Raw genomic sequence first — 14,756 nt, 5'->3', positions numbered from 1 at the left:
TTCCTTCTTTCAATGACTCAGATATCTTAGAATAGTTTGAAAAGTTTGTTGTGTTCTTATTTAGAGCTTGCAAAATGAGTTGTCGGTTGTGTTGTATTTCTCTCATAGACGCTGTTTCTTTCGACATTTTTATTCTAGATAAAATATGCTTTCAATAGAAAAAGAAAATTCAAGAGTTGCTACAACTAAACCATTAGATGAACTTTTTACGAATGTCGGTCAAAAGTTTGAGACAGAGACCGTAAAGCATGAAGGCTATCGTTTTGACTACCCATTAAGATGGCTAAGAGACCCATCTGTCACAAAAGCTATTGGCTTTCGTAGAATGAAGTTTGTGTCTGTAGAAGATAAAAGTTTTCCATTTATTGTAAGGTTTCATATAGATTATATATCTGAAGGGAAACGAAAAATGTGGGAAGAAATTGAGCTAATACAAGTTGACCTTTCATCTTCTCTACAGACTGCGTTAAAAAATATAGAAGATAAAATAAATTCATGTTATGCAAAATATGCTGATGAATATGCAAATACCGAGAGCACACTTTATGTGAGAATTGTATATGACAAACAAAATTCACAAGTGTCATTTCAAATCTACGAAGACAATCCAAAGAAAGACGAACAAATATATACAGAATTCACTGCAATGTCATGGTATTATTTGCAAAGAATGTTAAATCAGAAAGTCGAACTTCCTTTAGCAAATATTTACAGTCGATATGCAAGAGATGAACCATATTTATTTAAAGATGTTTTCGACCCAGCTGCTATTATTGTTCATGCTTCATTTTCTGGCGCACAAAACTCTTTCTTATGCTTGGCAAATGACTTTTACGAAAAACCTACAAAGTTATATGAACCACCAAGTGGAAGTATTTCAGACTTTCAAGTATGGTTTACTACAGATGGAAGAAAGAGAATAATTCCATTATACCATGCGTTTTACTTAGAACTTAGTTTCATATACAACTACTATCGAACGGTAAAAATATAATTTTTAATACGGTTGAGGTGTTGGATTTGGTTGCCAACTAGACTGTGGTGCAGGTTCAGGCTGTTGTATAACAGGAGCTTGTTCTTCTGGTTCAGGGTCTTTAGGTATAATACCAACGAACTGACCTACTCTTTTACCAATATTTTTGACTCCGTTCCAAATTCCTCTTCCTACGGTTTTTATTCCATTCCATATACCTCTTCCAACATTTCGAAAGAAGTTTCCTATCTTACTGAAGAAACCCATTTTACTATATGTAAAAATCTAATGTCCGCCTAGTCTCTTACGTTTCCTGTTGAGTTCCATAGCATTCTTTAACTGGAGCTCATACATTCTGTTTCTCCTCTGGTAGAAAACATACTCTGGGTCAACTCCTGTGTTCGCGTCATCTGCATAAAGTTGTTTATATCCCACTTCAGGGTTTGTATAAAACTCTTTCCATCTCATATTTGCATACCATGGTGGCAAACCTAACGCAGCGTCATTTGACATGGCAGTTTGCATTTGTACATCTGTTGGCACTTGACCATAGTTTGCCATCGCAGTTTGTATTCTAACTTCATTTGGAATATTCTCTGGGTTTGGTTGTCCAGGTTGCTGTGCATTCGCTAAGTTCTGTGCGTCCATTTAATATTAGATAAAAATATCTCTTACGAGTACATATACTGAACATTTGCAGGCATTGGTTCATCTTCATATTCTCTATATCTTTCTGCCACGTCAAATAAGTAAATGACACAATGGAAAAAACCTAAAACAAGTAGTCCTATTTCAAACCACATTTACTTACTAGTAAAATTTCTTTGTTATGACACTTTCTCCAGTTTATAGGACCTCTCTCATATTCTATCTTATCGTATCTAAACTCATAGTCATGTATGTCCTCTAACCATCTCATGACACTTTCCAAACCACTTTTATCGGATGTAAAGTAAAAGCATGGATGGTTATGTAAAACGTCTAAAGTTTCTAAAGAGTCTCTCAAAGTCCAGTCTACTTGGTATTGAAAATCCCATGTGTTATAGAACGGCGGGTCCACTATAAAGAAAACATTTTCCTTGTCTTTATATTTTTCATACAAATCTGTCCAATGACATCTCACAAACTCTATACCCTCAGTATATTTTTCTATGTCCTCTTTGAAAACCTTTGTATAGTTAAGATATAAAACTTTTGACATAAGTGTTTCAATGTCATGAACTCTTATAGAACCACTATATAATAGTCTAGCAGATATACTATCCCAGTCTATATATTCTGCTTTTTTCAAAACCTCTCTCACAATATTTTTCTTATCTAATGGTATACGTTCAATCTTACCTATAGGTATCTTTTCTTTTAACTCTTTCAATATATTGTTTGTGTCTGGAATATGTTTGAGACGGTCCATATAGTTGTCGAAGTCATTGCATATAATCTTTGAGTCTGGGAATATTATATGGCACAAATGGGATATATAGAAACTTCCACCGAACAAATCTACAAATGTTAGACCATTCGGTAGTTTCTTAAGTTCTCTCAATATAATATCTTTACATCTACTCTTATTTCCAAAGAACGGTAACGGAGGTTTTGTAAAATTCATTTATATATAATAATAAAAATGTTTTTACCTGAAAAGTAACTTTGTTGAGATTTCTTCGTAAAGACTTTGTTGAGATTTCTTCGTAAATGACCCAAAAATATATTTTAGGTGAAGAGGTGAGATTTCACCTCTTTTTTCACCTCTTTTTTCACCTCTTGAATTTTCATGAATTTCTTCGTAAAGACTTTGTTAAGACTTCTTCATCTAATTTCTCATGAACTTTCTTGTCTATGTTTTGTCAAGATTTCATCGTAAAGACTTTGTTGAGATTTCTTCGTAAAGACTTTGTTGAGATTTCTTCGTAAATGACCCTAGTAGTATATTTTTGGTGTAAATTTCATGAAAATTCAAGAGGGTGAAAAATGAGGTGAAAAAACAGGTGAAATCTCACCTCTTCACCTAAAATATATTTTTGGTGTAAAATTCAAGAGGGTGAAAAATTAGGTGAAAAAACAGGTGAAATCTCACCTCTTCACCTAAAATATATTTTTGGTGTAAATTTCATGAAAATTCAAGAGGGTGAAAAATTAGGTGAAAAAACAGGTGAAATCTCACCTCTTCACCTAAAATATATTTTTGTCTGATTTTACGAAGAAGAAGTCTTGACAAAACATTTACGAAGAAGTCTTGACAAAACATTTACGAAGAAGAAGTCTTGACAAAACATTTACGAAGAAGAAGTCTTGACAAAACATTTACGAAGAAGTCTTGACAAAACATTTACGAAGAAGTCTTGACAAAGTCTTTACGATGAAATCTTGACAAATTCACGAGGTGAAAAAAGAGGTGAAAAAACAGGTGAAATCTCACCTCTTCACCTAAACATTATTTTTGTCTGATTTTACGAAGAAGTCTTGACAAAACATTTACGAAGAAGTCTTGACAAAACATTTACGAAGAAGAAGTCTTGACAAAACATTTACGAAGAAGAAGTCTTGACAAAACATTTACGAAGAAGTCTTGACAAAGTCTTTACGAAGAAGTCTTGACAAAACATCCTCAGGGCTAGAAGGCACGAAGTGCCTGGAAGCCCCACTACCTTTTTTTTTTTTTTTTTTTTTTTTTTTTTTAATTATCCATATAATATCTTATCCAGAAAAAAAAACTTGAAGTAGTAGGATATGAAGGGTTGTGTGACTTTTTTTGTTACATCTATATATAGACGATGCATTAAAATATATTTATTTATAAACCATTAAAAAATTAACATTAATTTTAAAATAATTTATTTTTTATCTTTTATAAAAGAAGCTATATATAGATGATGTCAGATATTCCGCGATTAATTAAACATTGTTTAAATCCTGAATGGGTTAAACTTCAATTTAAAAATGAAGATTGTGAATTATTAAATGAATATGAAAGCCAAAATAAGCTAATGAGGTATAAATATAATGATAAAGAATATTTAATTTCATGGAATCAATGGAGTCATAAACTTTAAAAAGAATTTGATGAGTTCAACATAGAACTTTAAGAAACTAATGATTATTTGAATTTATGATATCAATTATTTGATTTATTCTTTCTTCAATCTCTTCTATTCTTTTTGTTAAATCATCAATTTTCATTAATGAGGTGATTCTTGATTGAGGAATAGATTTCAAACTAACCACCCCCTTTATTTTTGAAATTTTGAATCCATCAACTTTAAACATTTTATTCAATTTACATGTTGTCAATTCTTCAAATAATTTTTTATTATTAGCATAATAGTCATTAAATTCTTCAACAGATGAAAAAATTTTTATTTCAGTAATTGGTTTAACAACGTTTATTTTTTGTTGAACATTTTCACTTTCATTTATTTCTTCCTCTGTTTCATTTATTTTTAAAATCGGTTTCATTTATCATTAAATAAAAATTAGAATATAAGTGAAGAAATATATTTTTTAATTAATATTAAATCAGAAATGGCGGCAGGATTCTTTAAAAAATTATGGGATGGAATTAAGAAAGCTGCGGGTTGGGTTCATAAAAAGATTATTAAACCCATTGCAAACTTTTTGGCACCAGTAGCGAAAACGGCAGGAACTATTCATAGGTGGAGCATTAGGTACTAAAGCAGGTAATCCGGCGATGGGAGCACAAGCAGGTAACGCAGTTGGTGGAATTGCTGAAGGAATACTTAATAAAATAGGAGGTAGATAGTGGAAAAATAAATTATTTTAAAATTATTTTTATCTTAGTATCGGTTGAAGTCTTTGATAAACTTTTTCTCCTTTATTTAATACTTCTCTTATTGGGGCGGCTTTTGGTGTTATTGATTCAGCAATGTCACTAATTGCTTCTTTATTCTTAAATATCCAATTTGCTCCTTTCTTCATTGTTTCCCAAACTTTATGCGCTCCTCTTTTTACTTTATCCCACAGTTTCTTAAATATACCTGCAGCCATAGTTGATTATTTCATTAAAATTAAAAATTCATTTCATCTTTTAATTTTGATTTTTTATTTATTAATAAATGACGACTAACTATTTGGTGCCAAACACTAAACCGATTAATGGAAATGTATTTCATTCATTCGAAAAGATAAATGAAATATTCGCAAAGAATGATGGTAGAAGATATTATAGAGAACTTGAAAGTTCATGCTATGACTCTGATGCTCCATATTTTGATGATAAACAAACTCATTTAAGAATTACAAACCCTGCTCATGATGTGAACCAATTAGGTGACACATATATTAAACGCAGAGTTAAAGCAACTCTAGTTTCAAATAAAGCTTTCACATGTGATGCCGCTTTTAAATGCATGCGTTTATTCGTTGGTTACAAATCATCAAATCAAAGCTTTAAACAATTAGAAGTAGAAACCGAAAGAGGTGATGCCGGTTATCTTCAGATGGATTGTGCCCGTGAATCTTTCGCATTTGCAACATATAAACCAAAATCAGAAAGGAAAGTTAAAAAGTTTGTTCATTCGTTATATAATAATGTTCAAAAATATGATAACTCAGTATGTGGTAAATATATTGACCCTTCAGAAGTTTTCAAGAAAGCAAATGAAGAAGTTGATGTCACTTTTGATATGATTATTCCGGTAAATGATTTGTTAGCATTTCAGGCGTTCGATGATTATCCTAAATCATTTGGTGATATCATTCTTAAATATTATGTTTTCAGGGATACTTTAGTATTTTGTCAGGTTGACCCGTTAAGAGTTGCTGATTTACAAAATTACGTTTATGAAAAGATAACTGATGAAAATTATGAAAAGATTATGAATCATGTTTATAAATATGATCGCAAATTCCAACAAATCGGACTTCCTGCCAAATTAATTACAAGCTTAGCCGATACATCTGCTGACGCAACAGTTGATGACGTTATTATTTCATGCACAAAGATGGAAGTTTTAGAGGATAAATGCATTACACCAGGATACGGTTTAATTGAAGAATCAGTTAAAGCAATACCACGTTTATTCAGTAAGGAAGATCCATTAATGATTCCAGCTCAACATATTGACGTTCGTTCACTAAATGGAGGTTGCATCACTCCTGAAGGTATTAGCTCAGATTTATCATACGCTCTTCATAATGTTACAGATGTTGTGTTAACATTTCCGAAGAATGCAATGCAAAGAACGGTTTTAGAAAATCCAATGCTTCGAGGTCTTCAGGTCACTATAGATTCCAGAAACTTCCCCGATCAAGCGATGACCACAGTGGGTGACATATTCTTTACACGTATGCTTCAAGCTTCTGATTTAGATGGAGTGAATGAATGCACGGAAGAATACGAGGACTCATTAACTAGACCACTGAATGATGATGATGATGGCACGCCATTAACTAGAACATGGAAAGACCAAACTTCATTCTTATGCACTATTCCAGTTCAACGTGATGGAGCGGGTATATTCTTTGATGGATTAGAAACTTTCAACTCACAAGTTACAGTACAAGTGAAAGCTTATCCAATCATTCAGGGTGTAAATGACACTTACTGTTCAAAGGTGACAAATCCTCCTCAGGTTTGGTTTACTAGGACTACATATTGGACATGGACACCGGGCGAAGGTTTGAAATATCATCCAACAGGTACACCACCACAGTATAGAAGTTCATTGATGAAATATTGATGAATAGAAATGTTTAAAATTATAAATTTATTTTTGATTAAATGGATTTAAATTCATCCACCCCTTATGAAGAATTAGCGGGAGTATATAATACATACGTAGATGATATGATTAATGAAGCATTGAGTGATAATAGAAATGCTCTATCTAAGGAAAAATTAATGAAAATTCCATATTCTGAATGTTACTTAAATTCAATCACTGCAGCAATTGGTAAACAGAATAAAGGTAAAACATTAACGATATTAAAACAAATTATCATTATTGCTAACACTTCCCCCCATTCACATGTGTTAATTTATATCAACCATTCAGGTTCACCTTCAGATGATACATTTGAATCTTTAAAGCATTTAATCAAAATTCCAATTATTTATTTATCACAAGAAGAAGCAGAAGATTATTTAAAAAACTTTTTTAATGTATAAAGAATTATATAATACAATCAAGAAGCAAGGATTAGAGGATAAAATTATTGATAAACAACGGGATGAATTATTTGAAACACTTTCTATTTCAAATTTTGATAGAGAATTTTTGCATTCACTCATTTTTCTAGATGATGCAGTGAAATCAAAAACTAATAACAAATGAGAAATCATATTTTAATCAGTTATTAACTCAATGTCGACACATTCAGTGTTCATTCTTTATGGCTGTTCAATATTTCAAAGCATTAAGCACAAACATTAAATCAAATCTATCAACACTTTTCATTTTCAGTGGGTTTAGTCGTCAACAGTTGAACGTTATGCTTTATCAAGTGAATTTACCAATGAGCATTAATGAACTTTACACACAATATCAGCAATTAGGTGAACATGGAAAAATAATAGTTGATTTAAATAAAGGAAGTGTTAAATTTGATTAACTTTTTATAATTAATTTTTATTTTTTATTTATAATTAAACATGACAGAAATAGCAAATCTTCTACAGGTTCCATTAAAACAAGGGACAAACAAAAAGGGTGCATATAATAGAACTATGAAAGTTCCCGATGGAATGAAAGAATTAGTTCATATTGTTGCTGGTCTTCAAAAAGATGTTAAACAAATGAGAAATGTTTTAACATTACCAGAAGCTCAAGCATATGCCAAACGTCATGGTCCAAATTGGGAAGCACACGAAGCAGACATTACGGGTCCAAATGGAAAACCTGATGGTATAAATGAAGTTTTCGTTACTGATGGTCAAGGTAATATTAAAGTCATAAATGGTTATAAATTAACTATATCTGATTATCCTAAACGTAAAGCATATAATGAACGTTATCCTATGCAATTTGATGAAAATGGAAAAGCTGTTAAACAATACATTGGAGAAGGTGAAAATGGTCCAATTAATTCATACCGTCATAATCCATATTCTTATTTCAATGAAGAATTAAATGCTATTGAAGAGGGACCGGATGGATTACCACGATATTCTAACCAGTTTGATGGTCAATATGCAAATATTAGACCTGAAATTTCAGCTAAGAAATTCTTTAAAGTTGCTTTATTCGATCCAGTTTTCGCAAATGTTAAAGATGAACTTAAACAGCAATTCCAACCAATTATAGTAGCAAGAATTGCATCAGGTGCTTTATCTCAAGCATTCAAAGATTTAATTAAGAAACCATTATATCAGCAACGGGGTTTAACTTATGATTTAGTTAAGGAATCAGATAAAAGAAAATTTGAGAAATCAGATGATTATAAGAATGCAATTAATGAATATATTAAGTCTATTAATTTCGATGAAACAGCTAAAAATCAACTTCATGAACAAATACAGGGAATAATAGATTCAAAAGTTCCAGCAAAATAAAAGTTTAAATATATTTTTTTATTCGAATATAAATGAGAAGACGTTTCACTAGTCAAAAGAACACTAACGCAAAGCAGAGATTACGGTTGGTTATAACGTAAATGATGATAAATCACGAATTATTCAAAATGTTAAAGTTAATGTTAGCCCCGAATTAACAAGGTCAGCAACTCAACCAAATTTATTAACTCGTGACTTACCGAAACAGGAGAATGAAGAAAACCATGAGAATGGAGACCCAATCATTTTATCTGAACCCGGTAAAGAACCTGTTGAAATTCCCACTTATCCAACATACCCCCACCTCTTTCATCAAACATCGAGAACCCATATAAAATAGACATTAATTCTGAATTAATGAAAATTTACCGTGATATAATAATTAATAATTATGATTCAATAATAAATTTAATTGATCAATCCGGTTTAATTATTTTACCTTATGAATCATTAATTCACATTATCGCCATTCTTTGTGATGTTCAAGATTCAGACGTTAAGATTCAATTTTTCATAGATGATGAGGTTTCATGCTGCGGAACAGTTGCAAAAATAAATCCTATAAAGGATATTAGCACAATTAAGATATCAAAGAACGGAACAACAACTGAACTTCATTTAACATATAATGATATAGGGTGTCCAAAGGTGCGTTTAGCACAGCGCTCTATATGAGACTATTAAAGGAGATATATGCTGATTATAAATATATAATAAAAAATATGAATATATGTATATGATGAGTATGTTGTATTTTGGCGCCATGCCGGGATATAAAATGAATTTTGAGACAAGAGGCGGTTTCGCGGGAAATTTTGGCGGGATTTTTTTCATTTTTTTAATGAATCATAAAGAAAACATCCTCGCTCTTGCAAAAAAATGCAAAGACTGTAAAAAAAATCTACGAGACATTGGTAAAATGCTTCGGTATGGATGCTCCTAGCTATTCCACTGTAACGTATCATGTTAGGATGTATCACTTCATGAACAAAAAGGCGCCCATCATAAAAATTGACAAAATCGCCGGATCAAAGAAAATCAAAGCAATTCTTCAAGCGCTAGATGAAGACCCAAGAGCATCACTCAGAAGGATAGAGGAGATGACAAAGATACCACGTACAACAGTCAGTTATTATCTGCACAATTATTTGAACTACAAACTAGCGTATACACGTTGGGTTCCGCACAACCTTAATTCAGTTCAAAAAAAATCTAGAGTCCAATCTTCGAAAGAGCTCCTCTCTATATTGGGTGCGTATCAATCCAAGAAGTTTCGCTTTTTAGTAACAGGGGACGAGTCTTGGTTTCAATATGCAAACAGAAGCCAAAATCATGTGGATCCCGAAGGATGAAAATCCGCAAAATTCCCGAAGAAAAAAATTGACACACCAATGATGATGTTGTCGGTTTTTTGGGGCGTGAATGGCATCATCGCAATTGATATTCTTCAAAACCTAATACGATGAATGCTCAGTATCTAATTGACAATGTTCTTACTCAAATTATCAATTCTGATGAGTTTGAGAAATCCAAACAACAAAAACAAAAGTTTGCAATTCATTTTGATAATTCAAGAGTTCACAAAATCATAAGGTAATGAATTACTTGGTGGAAAACAATGTCAAAGTTGTTCCAAACCCAATTTATTCACCTGATATTGCACCCTCTGACTTTTATTTATTCGGCACGCTAAAAAAGAGAGCTGAAGGACGCGAATTCGCGAGTCCAGATGATCTTGAAAATTTTGTAAGAGAGCAATTTGAGCAATTTTCTCATGATGATTTAAAGCGTGTCTTTCAAGCCTGGATCGATCGCTGCGAACGCGTGATTGAATCCAATGGTGATTATATTTAAATAAACTTTATATATATGTAACTTGTTTATTTCTATTCGCAGTATTCAGGTTTGTGCTAAACACACCTTTGGACACCCTATATTTATAATAAAATAGTTGATGAATATAAAATATCATTTGAAAAATTCTTTGTTAAGGCTATTTAATATTCAAGCATTAACATTATCGAATAATAATCCTTTGAATCATAATCAATAATAATTGACCTTTCACCAGTTTCTATCGTTTGTTTTATTTCTTTTTGTTCCCCACTATCCGGATCGGTCATTGTAATTGTTTTTGTTATAGTATCAGCTTTATCTTTAACTTCAATCTTTTTTCCATTGGATATTTAAACCAAAATTCCAAAAATTCGATATTGTCAATCTGTTCATATTTTAATATATCAATTACATTTTTAATACCATCTGAAAATCTTATGAAATGGTCATTATATGGGTTTGATTGAACTAAATTTGAATGAAGTGAAATATAACCTGTTGATGAATATGACACTGACTCATATTTTCTGAAAACACTAAAATTTATAACATGAATGAATTTCTTATTCGTTGAATTTATGAATTCTTGAGGTAATCTTATTTTAGTTTTATTTATCACTGGAAAAATAACGCTTTACCATATTTTTAATCGTAATAAAAATGTCAATTATCAATATTATTTCAAATAATAACTGTGAATTAAATTTAACAGTTAGTGGAATTTATAATGTTACTCTCGTTTCTGTGAGTGGTAAATTTAATCCCATTCTTTTAGACCCTTCAGATTATATATCATTTATTAAAGATGACCTTGAAAAAAACGTATGATATGTATATAAATAATGTGATAGCGAAATGGGATATTAACATGATTTTAAGTTATTTAAATGAATCATTTATCGTATGGTATGAAGAAAATTTTAAATCAAAACCTGATAAACTTTTTGAACTTGATGAAATAAATAACCTTATTAAATTCCCGCTGAAATTAAATTTTGTACTCCTCATCTTCGTTCATTGTTGAGGATATTAAATTTTGAAAAAGATGTTGGGGATGTTTTGTATTCTGACACTGGTTCCAATTTCATTTTAATCAAATGTGATAAAGTTAATACCCCAATGAGATTTTCACATCAAACATTAGACCCTAACTCTTACCCATCAATACAAAACATTTTATCCATCAACTTAAACACATTTTCTTTATCATATCCATTTCAATTATCCGGGAATTCATTTATTCTTCATTCAAAAGATTTATCAAATATTAAATTTAGAATAACTGACCTATTTGATTGTGATTTAGAATTTATGAATGAAATATTATGGCAATTTCAAATAGAGAAAATAGCTGATGAGATAACGGATTAAATATTTATTTTTAAATCGTAATAAATGATTAAACAACAGCAACTTAAGGCGCAAAGCACCCAGGTCCTTCAGACCATTACATACGCCATATATGCATATAATTCAAAGACGGCAGAACAAACGCAAAGGTTGAAATATGGAGATTTGGAGATAGTATTGAAAAATGAACATTTCGAATTCGTTTGCAAAGGTGGTGCGGTGATATCAAATATAAAAGAAATTTTATTTATGAATTCTAAAATTAAAGGTATAACGGATGATATAACATCAATTCCACCAGAAGAACAGAGATATTACGCATTAAATGCATTTCCTAAAGTTTTGAAGATTGGAAGATTTAATTTAAATGAGGAATTCATAGAAGGTTTCCTAAATGACATAATGAAGAAGGTGGATAAGGAATATGTGGATAGTGAATTAATGAAGAAGGCAAATTTGGTTTATGTTGATGAAAAAGATAATGAAATTAAAGAAAAGGTTGAATGGTATCATGAATGGACATTTGAGACTTTTAAAGTTAAAGCTGATACAGAATGGGTTTTGGGATGTTTAGACCTTAAAGCAGATAAAACATATGTTGATGAAAATTATGCAAAGAAGTCGGAAGTAAATGATGTGATTACAAGCATGAAAAATGAAATACTTCAAACATTATATCCTGTTGGTTCTATTTATACGTCAATGAACTCAACAAATCCTTCAGAAGTTTTAGGTTTTGGTACGTGGAAGCAGATTGTAGATAAATTCTTATACTGTGCTAGATATTCAAAGCAAACAGGAGGTTCGAAGAAAATTAAAGAAGCAAACCTTCCACCGCACACTCATACAGGAACTACAAACTTTTCTGGCGACCATATCCACTCATTAAGAGACCACCCATTATACAACTCAGACTATAAAGCTGGTTATGATGTTTTATCTCCAGATTATAACCATTCAGCAAAAAAGACTTTTCGACAAACTGAACCGGGGGGAAATCATTCACACACTTTCACAACAAATCCAACAGGCTTGGGTAAAGATTATATGCCACCATTTGTGACTGTATTTGCATGGTACCGCATTCATTGAATGTGCTTGAGCCCAGACCTTTGGGTCAAGGCTTACCGAATGAACTAAATATATTTTATGTCTGTAATTAATTAGGTAATGAAGTAATGGATGAACTGCAGAAATAATGTTTATGTTAATATTTACGTTAGCATGTTAGATCTAACACGTTTTCTAACCACTTTTCTAACATGGTCTAAAACTCTCGAAAATCATGAATTTTTGACATTTCCTTATGAAAGAAAAATAACGCTAATTTTTTTCTAAGAAAAATTTTTATCTTGTATGTAAAGATATGATTTCAACAATAGGTTCTACAACACTTCAAACAACAACTTCACCAAACTCTTTAGTTATGAATCCAACATCTATGTTAGTAGAGATGAAAAGCTTCATTCCTTCTTCATATACTCTTGAGACAGAAATACAAAGAATTAAGCAAGAACTTTTAACAAGTAATTTAGACTGTAGTGCGAAAGATGAAACAAATGAACAGTAATCTTTATGACATGCAGGACATTATTGACCATTTACCCAAATTGCCTGAAATCCAACAACAAAAGCTCACTATTCATGAATTCGATGAAATAGAAGTGAAACCAACTGACTCAGTAGAAATAAAGAAGTTCATACGTAAAGTAAACTATGAGTTTCTAGGATATCATTGCAACCATAAAGTTATGGACAAAGATTGCGACATGGTATATAAGAACATCTCTGACATATATAAATCTGGGGAGTTTAAGACATACGACAACTTTGTTTCATTAGTTGCTGAATGTGTATGGCAGATAAGAGATAAAGATAAAAGATGTAAAATATGGAATGGACAAATAAAACCAAACAACTTTTGAGTTAAAGAAAACCATTGACGCCTTAGTTGTTCTAGCAGGTCAAATTTCAATGTATAACGCAAAAATGAATCCGCAATGTTCAAAATGTAAAGCAGCAATAAGGAAATATAACTACTCCGTCAAAGAGATAGAACGTATGCGAAACGACTATGCTGACTTAAAGAAAGAAGTAGAGAAACCAGCAGAAGATAAATGGACATGTTAGAATTTCTGAAACAAAAAACTATCCAACAGCTGACGATTTCCTATTATCTGATGTCAAGAAGAAGTATAAAGAAAATTCGGCATAGTTAAAATTTTTGATATTCTTCGTGAAGAAATAGAAGCTACAAAACTGTTTAAAGTCATGAACCATCGCAACATATACCATGTAAAACGCTTGTAAATAGTTATGTTAGAAAAGTTGGTTAGAAAACGTGTTAGATCTAACATGCTAACATAAAATTATTTTTTCTATCTTAAGGAAATTCACGAACAAATCTAATGGCGAAACATTCACAAAAGGCACTTATAACGGTATTGAAGTCTTACGTAGAGACAAGGATGGTTACATTAATGCAACAAATATGTGTCAGCAGTTTAGGAAAGACTTTAGAAAGTTGTTGGAAAATAAGTCCTGGGAAGAGTATTATAAGGCATTTTGTGAAGAATATAGCAACCGCCGGAATTCAGACTGTTGCTTTTTATACAAAATTCATGCAGGAATTCCTGATGAAATCAAACAGGTTAGAGGAACGTATGTAGACCCAGGACTTATAAACTATATAGCAATGTGGGCTTCTCCAAAATATTGCATAGCAGTTGGAAAAATTATGGACTCCATAGACAAGAAAGTTCATGAGAAATTAGATGAAGAAGAACTCGAAGATACAGTAGAGAATGCTAAACATTTGTTTGAAGAAGAAGTTAGAAAAATGTGCGAAAAACAATTAGAACATGAACGTGAGATATATTATGGTTATAGAGATTCTCCATACGAACTAGACCAATGGGAACAAGAAGATTTAAAGAGAGAATTTAGAGAATATGAACTCGCTAAGATAGCATTAGAAACTGCAGAAAAGAAGTTAAAAGTTTGGGGTCGTTTTGTAAAAAAAATATTGTGAGTAAATGAACCATTTATTTTTGTCATAAACGACCAAAAATATATTTTATCGTTAATGTT

The 14,756-nt window shown here is 31.4% G+C and overlaps 7 protein-coding genes and 2 pseudogenes across 9 annotated transcripts, besides 3 other annotated features; 6 read left to right on the top strand and 3 right to left on the bottom strand.

The window, feature by feature from the left end:
• Nucleotides 1-7: part of a mobile genetic element that runs on past the window's edge.
• A 990-nt stretch (nucleotides 8-997) lies between these two features.
• On the bottom strand, nucleotides 998-1,240 carry TVAGG3_0441340 (serine threonine-protein phosphatase family; the record flags this gene model as incomplete). The annotated part of the gene is made up of 1 exon (XM_051234216.1): nucleotides 998-1,240. The coding sequence occupies one exon, from the start codon at nucleotides 1,238-1,240 to the stop codon at nucleotides 998-1,000; it is 243 nt and encodes an 80-aa protein (XP_051103946.1).
• An 18-nt stretch (nucleotides 1,241-1,258) lies between these two features.
• On the bottom strand, nucleotides 1,259-1,621 carry TVAGG3_0441330 (uncharacterized protein; the record flags this gene model as incomplete). The annotated part of the gene is made up of 1 exon (XM_051234215.1): nucleotides 1,259-1,621. One exon carries the CDS (start codon nucleotides 1,619-1,621, stop codon nucleotides 1,259-1,261), a length of 363 nt encoding a protein of 120 aa, XP_051103945.1.
• A 3,138-nt stretch (nucleotides 1,622-4,759) lies between these two features.
• Nucleotides 4,760-4,975, bottom strand: TVAGG3_0441320 (uncharacterized protein; the record flags this gene model as incomplete). The annotated part of the gene is made up of 1 exon (XM_051234214.1): nucleotides 4,760-4,975. The coding sequence occupies one exon, from the start codon at nucleotides 4,973-4,975 to the stop codon at nucleotides 4,760-4,762; it is 216 nt and encodes a 71-aa protein (XP_051103944.1).
• A 68-nt stretch (nucleotides 4,976-5,043) lies between these two features.
• Nucleotides 5,044-6,487, top strand: TVAGG3_0441310 (uncharacterized protein; the record flags this gene model as incomplete). The annotated part of the gene is made up of 1 exon (XM_051234213.1): nucleotides 5,044-6,487. A coding segment is annotated over one exon (1,444 nt), but the record flags the coding sequence as incomplete, so codon positions are not given.
• A 1,093-nt stretch (nucleotides 6,488-7,580) lies between these two features.
• Nucleotides 7,581-7,898, top strand: TVAGG3_0441300 (uncharacterized protein; the record flags this gene model as incomplete). Its single annotated transcript, XM_051234212.1, has 1 exon — nucleotides 7,581-7,898. A coding segment is annotated over one exon (318 nt), but the record flags the coding sequence as incomplete, so codon positions are not given.
• A 64-nt stretch (nucleotides 7,899-7,962) lies between these two features.
• On the top strand, nucleotides 7,963-8,480 carry TVAGG3_0441290 (annotated as a pseudogene). Its single transcript has one exon. A coding segment is annotated over exon 1 (518 nt).
• A 634-nt stretch (nucleotides 8,481-9,114) lies between these two features.
• Nucleotides 9,115-10,414: a mobile genetic element.
• TVAGG3_0441280 lies at nucleotides 9,211-10,334 on the top strand (annotated as a pseudogene). The gene has a single exon. A coding segment is annotated over exon 1 (1,124 nt).
• A 1,657-nt stretch (nucleotides 10,415-12,071) lies between the features above and the next one.
• Nucleotides 12,072-14,756: part of a mobile genetic element that runs on past the window's edge.
• TVAGG3_0441260 (phage tail repeat-like family) lies at nucleotides 12,108-12,758 on the top strand (the record flags this gene model as incomplete). The annotated part of the gene is made up of 1 exon (XM_051234211.1): nucleotides 12,108-12,758. The coding sequence occupies one exon, from the start codon at nucleotides 12,108-12,110 to the stop codon at nucleotides 12,756-12,758; it is 651 nt and encodes a 216-aa protein (XP_051103941.1).
• TVAGG3_0441250 (uncharacterized protein) lies at nucleotides 14,158-14,697 on the top strand (the record flags this gene model as incomplete). Its single annotated transcript, XM_001315700.1, has 1 exon — nucleotides 14,158-14,697. One exon carries the CDS (start codon nucleotides 14,158-14,160, stop codon nucleotides 14,695-14,697), a length of 540 nt encoding a protein of 179 aa, XP_001315735.1.

This window comes from Trichomonas vaginalis, chromosome V (assembly GCF_026262505.1).
Source record: "Trichomonas vaginalis G3 chromosome V, whole genome shotgun sequence".
NCBI classification, from domain to species: Eukaryota; Parabasalia; order Trichomonadida; family Trichomonadidae; genus Trichomonas; species Trichomonas vaginalis.
This window is presented reverse-complemented; position numbering and strand designations above follow the sequence as displayed.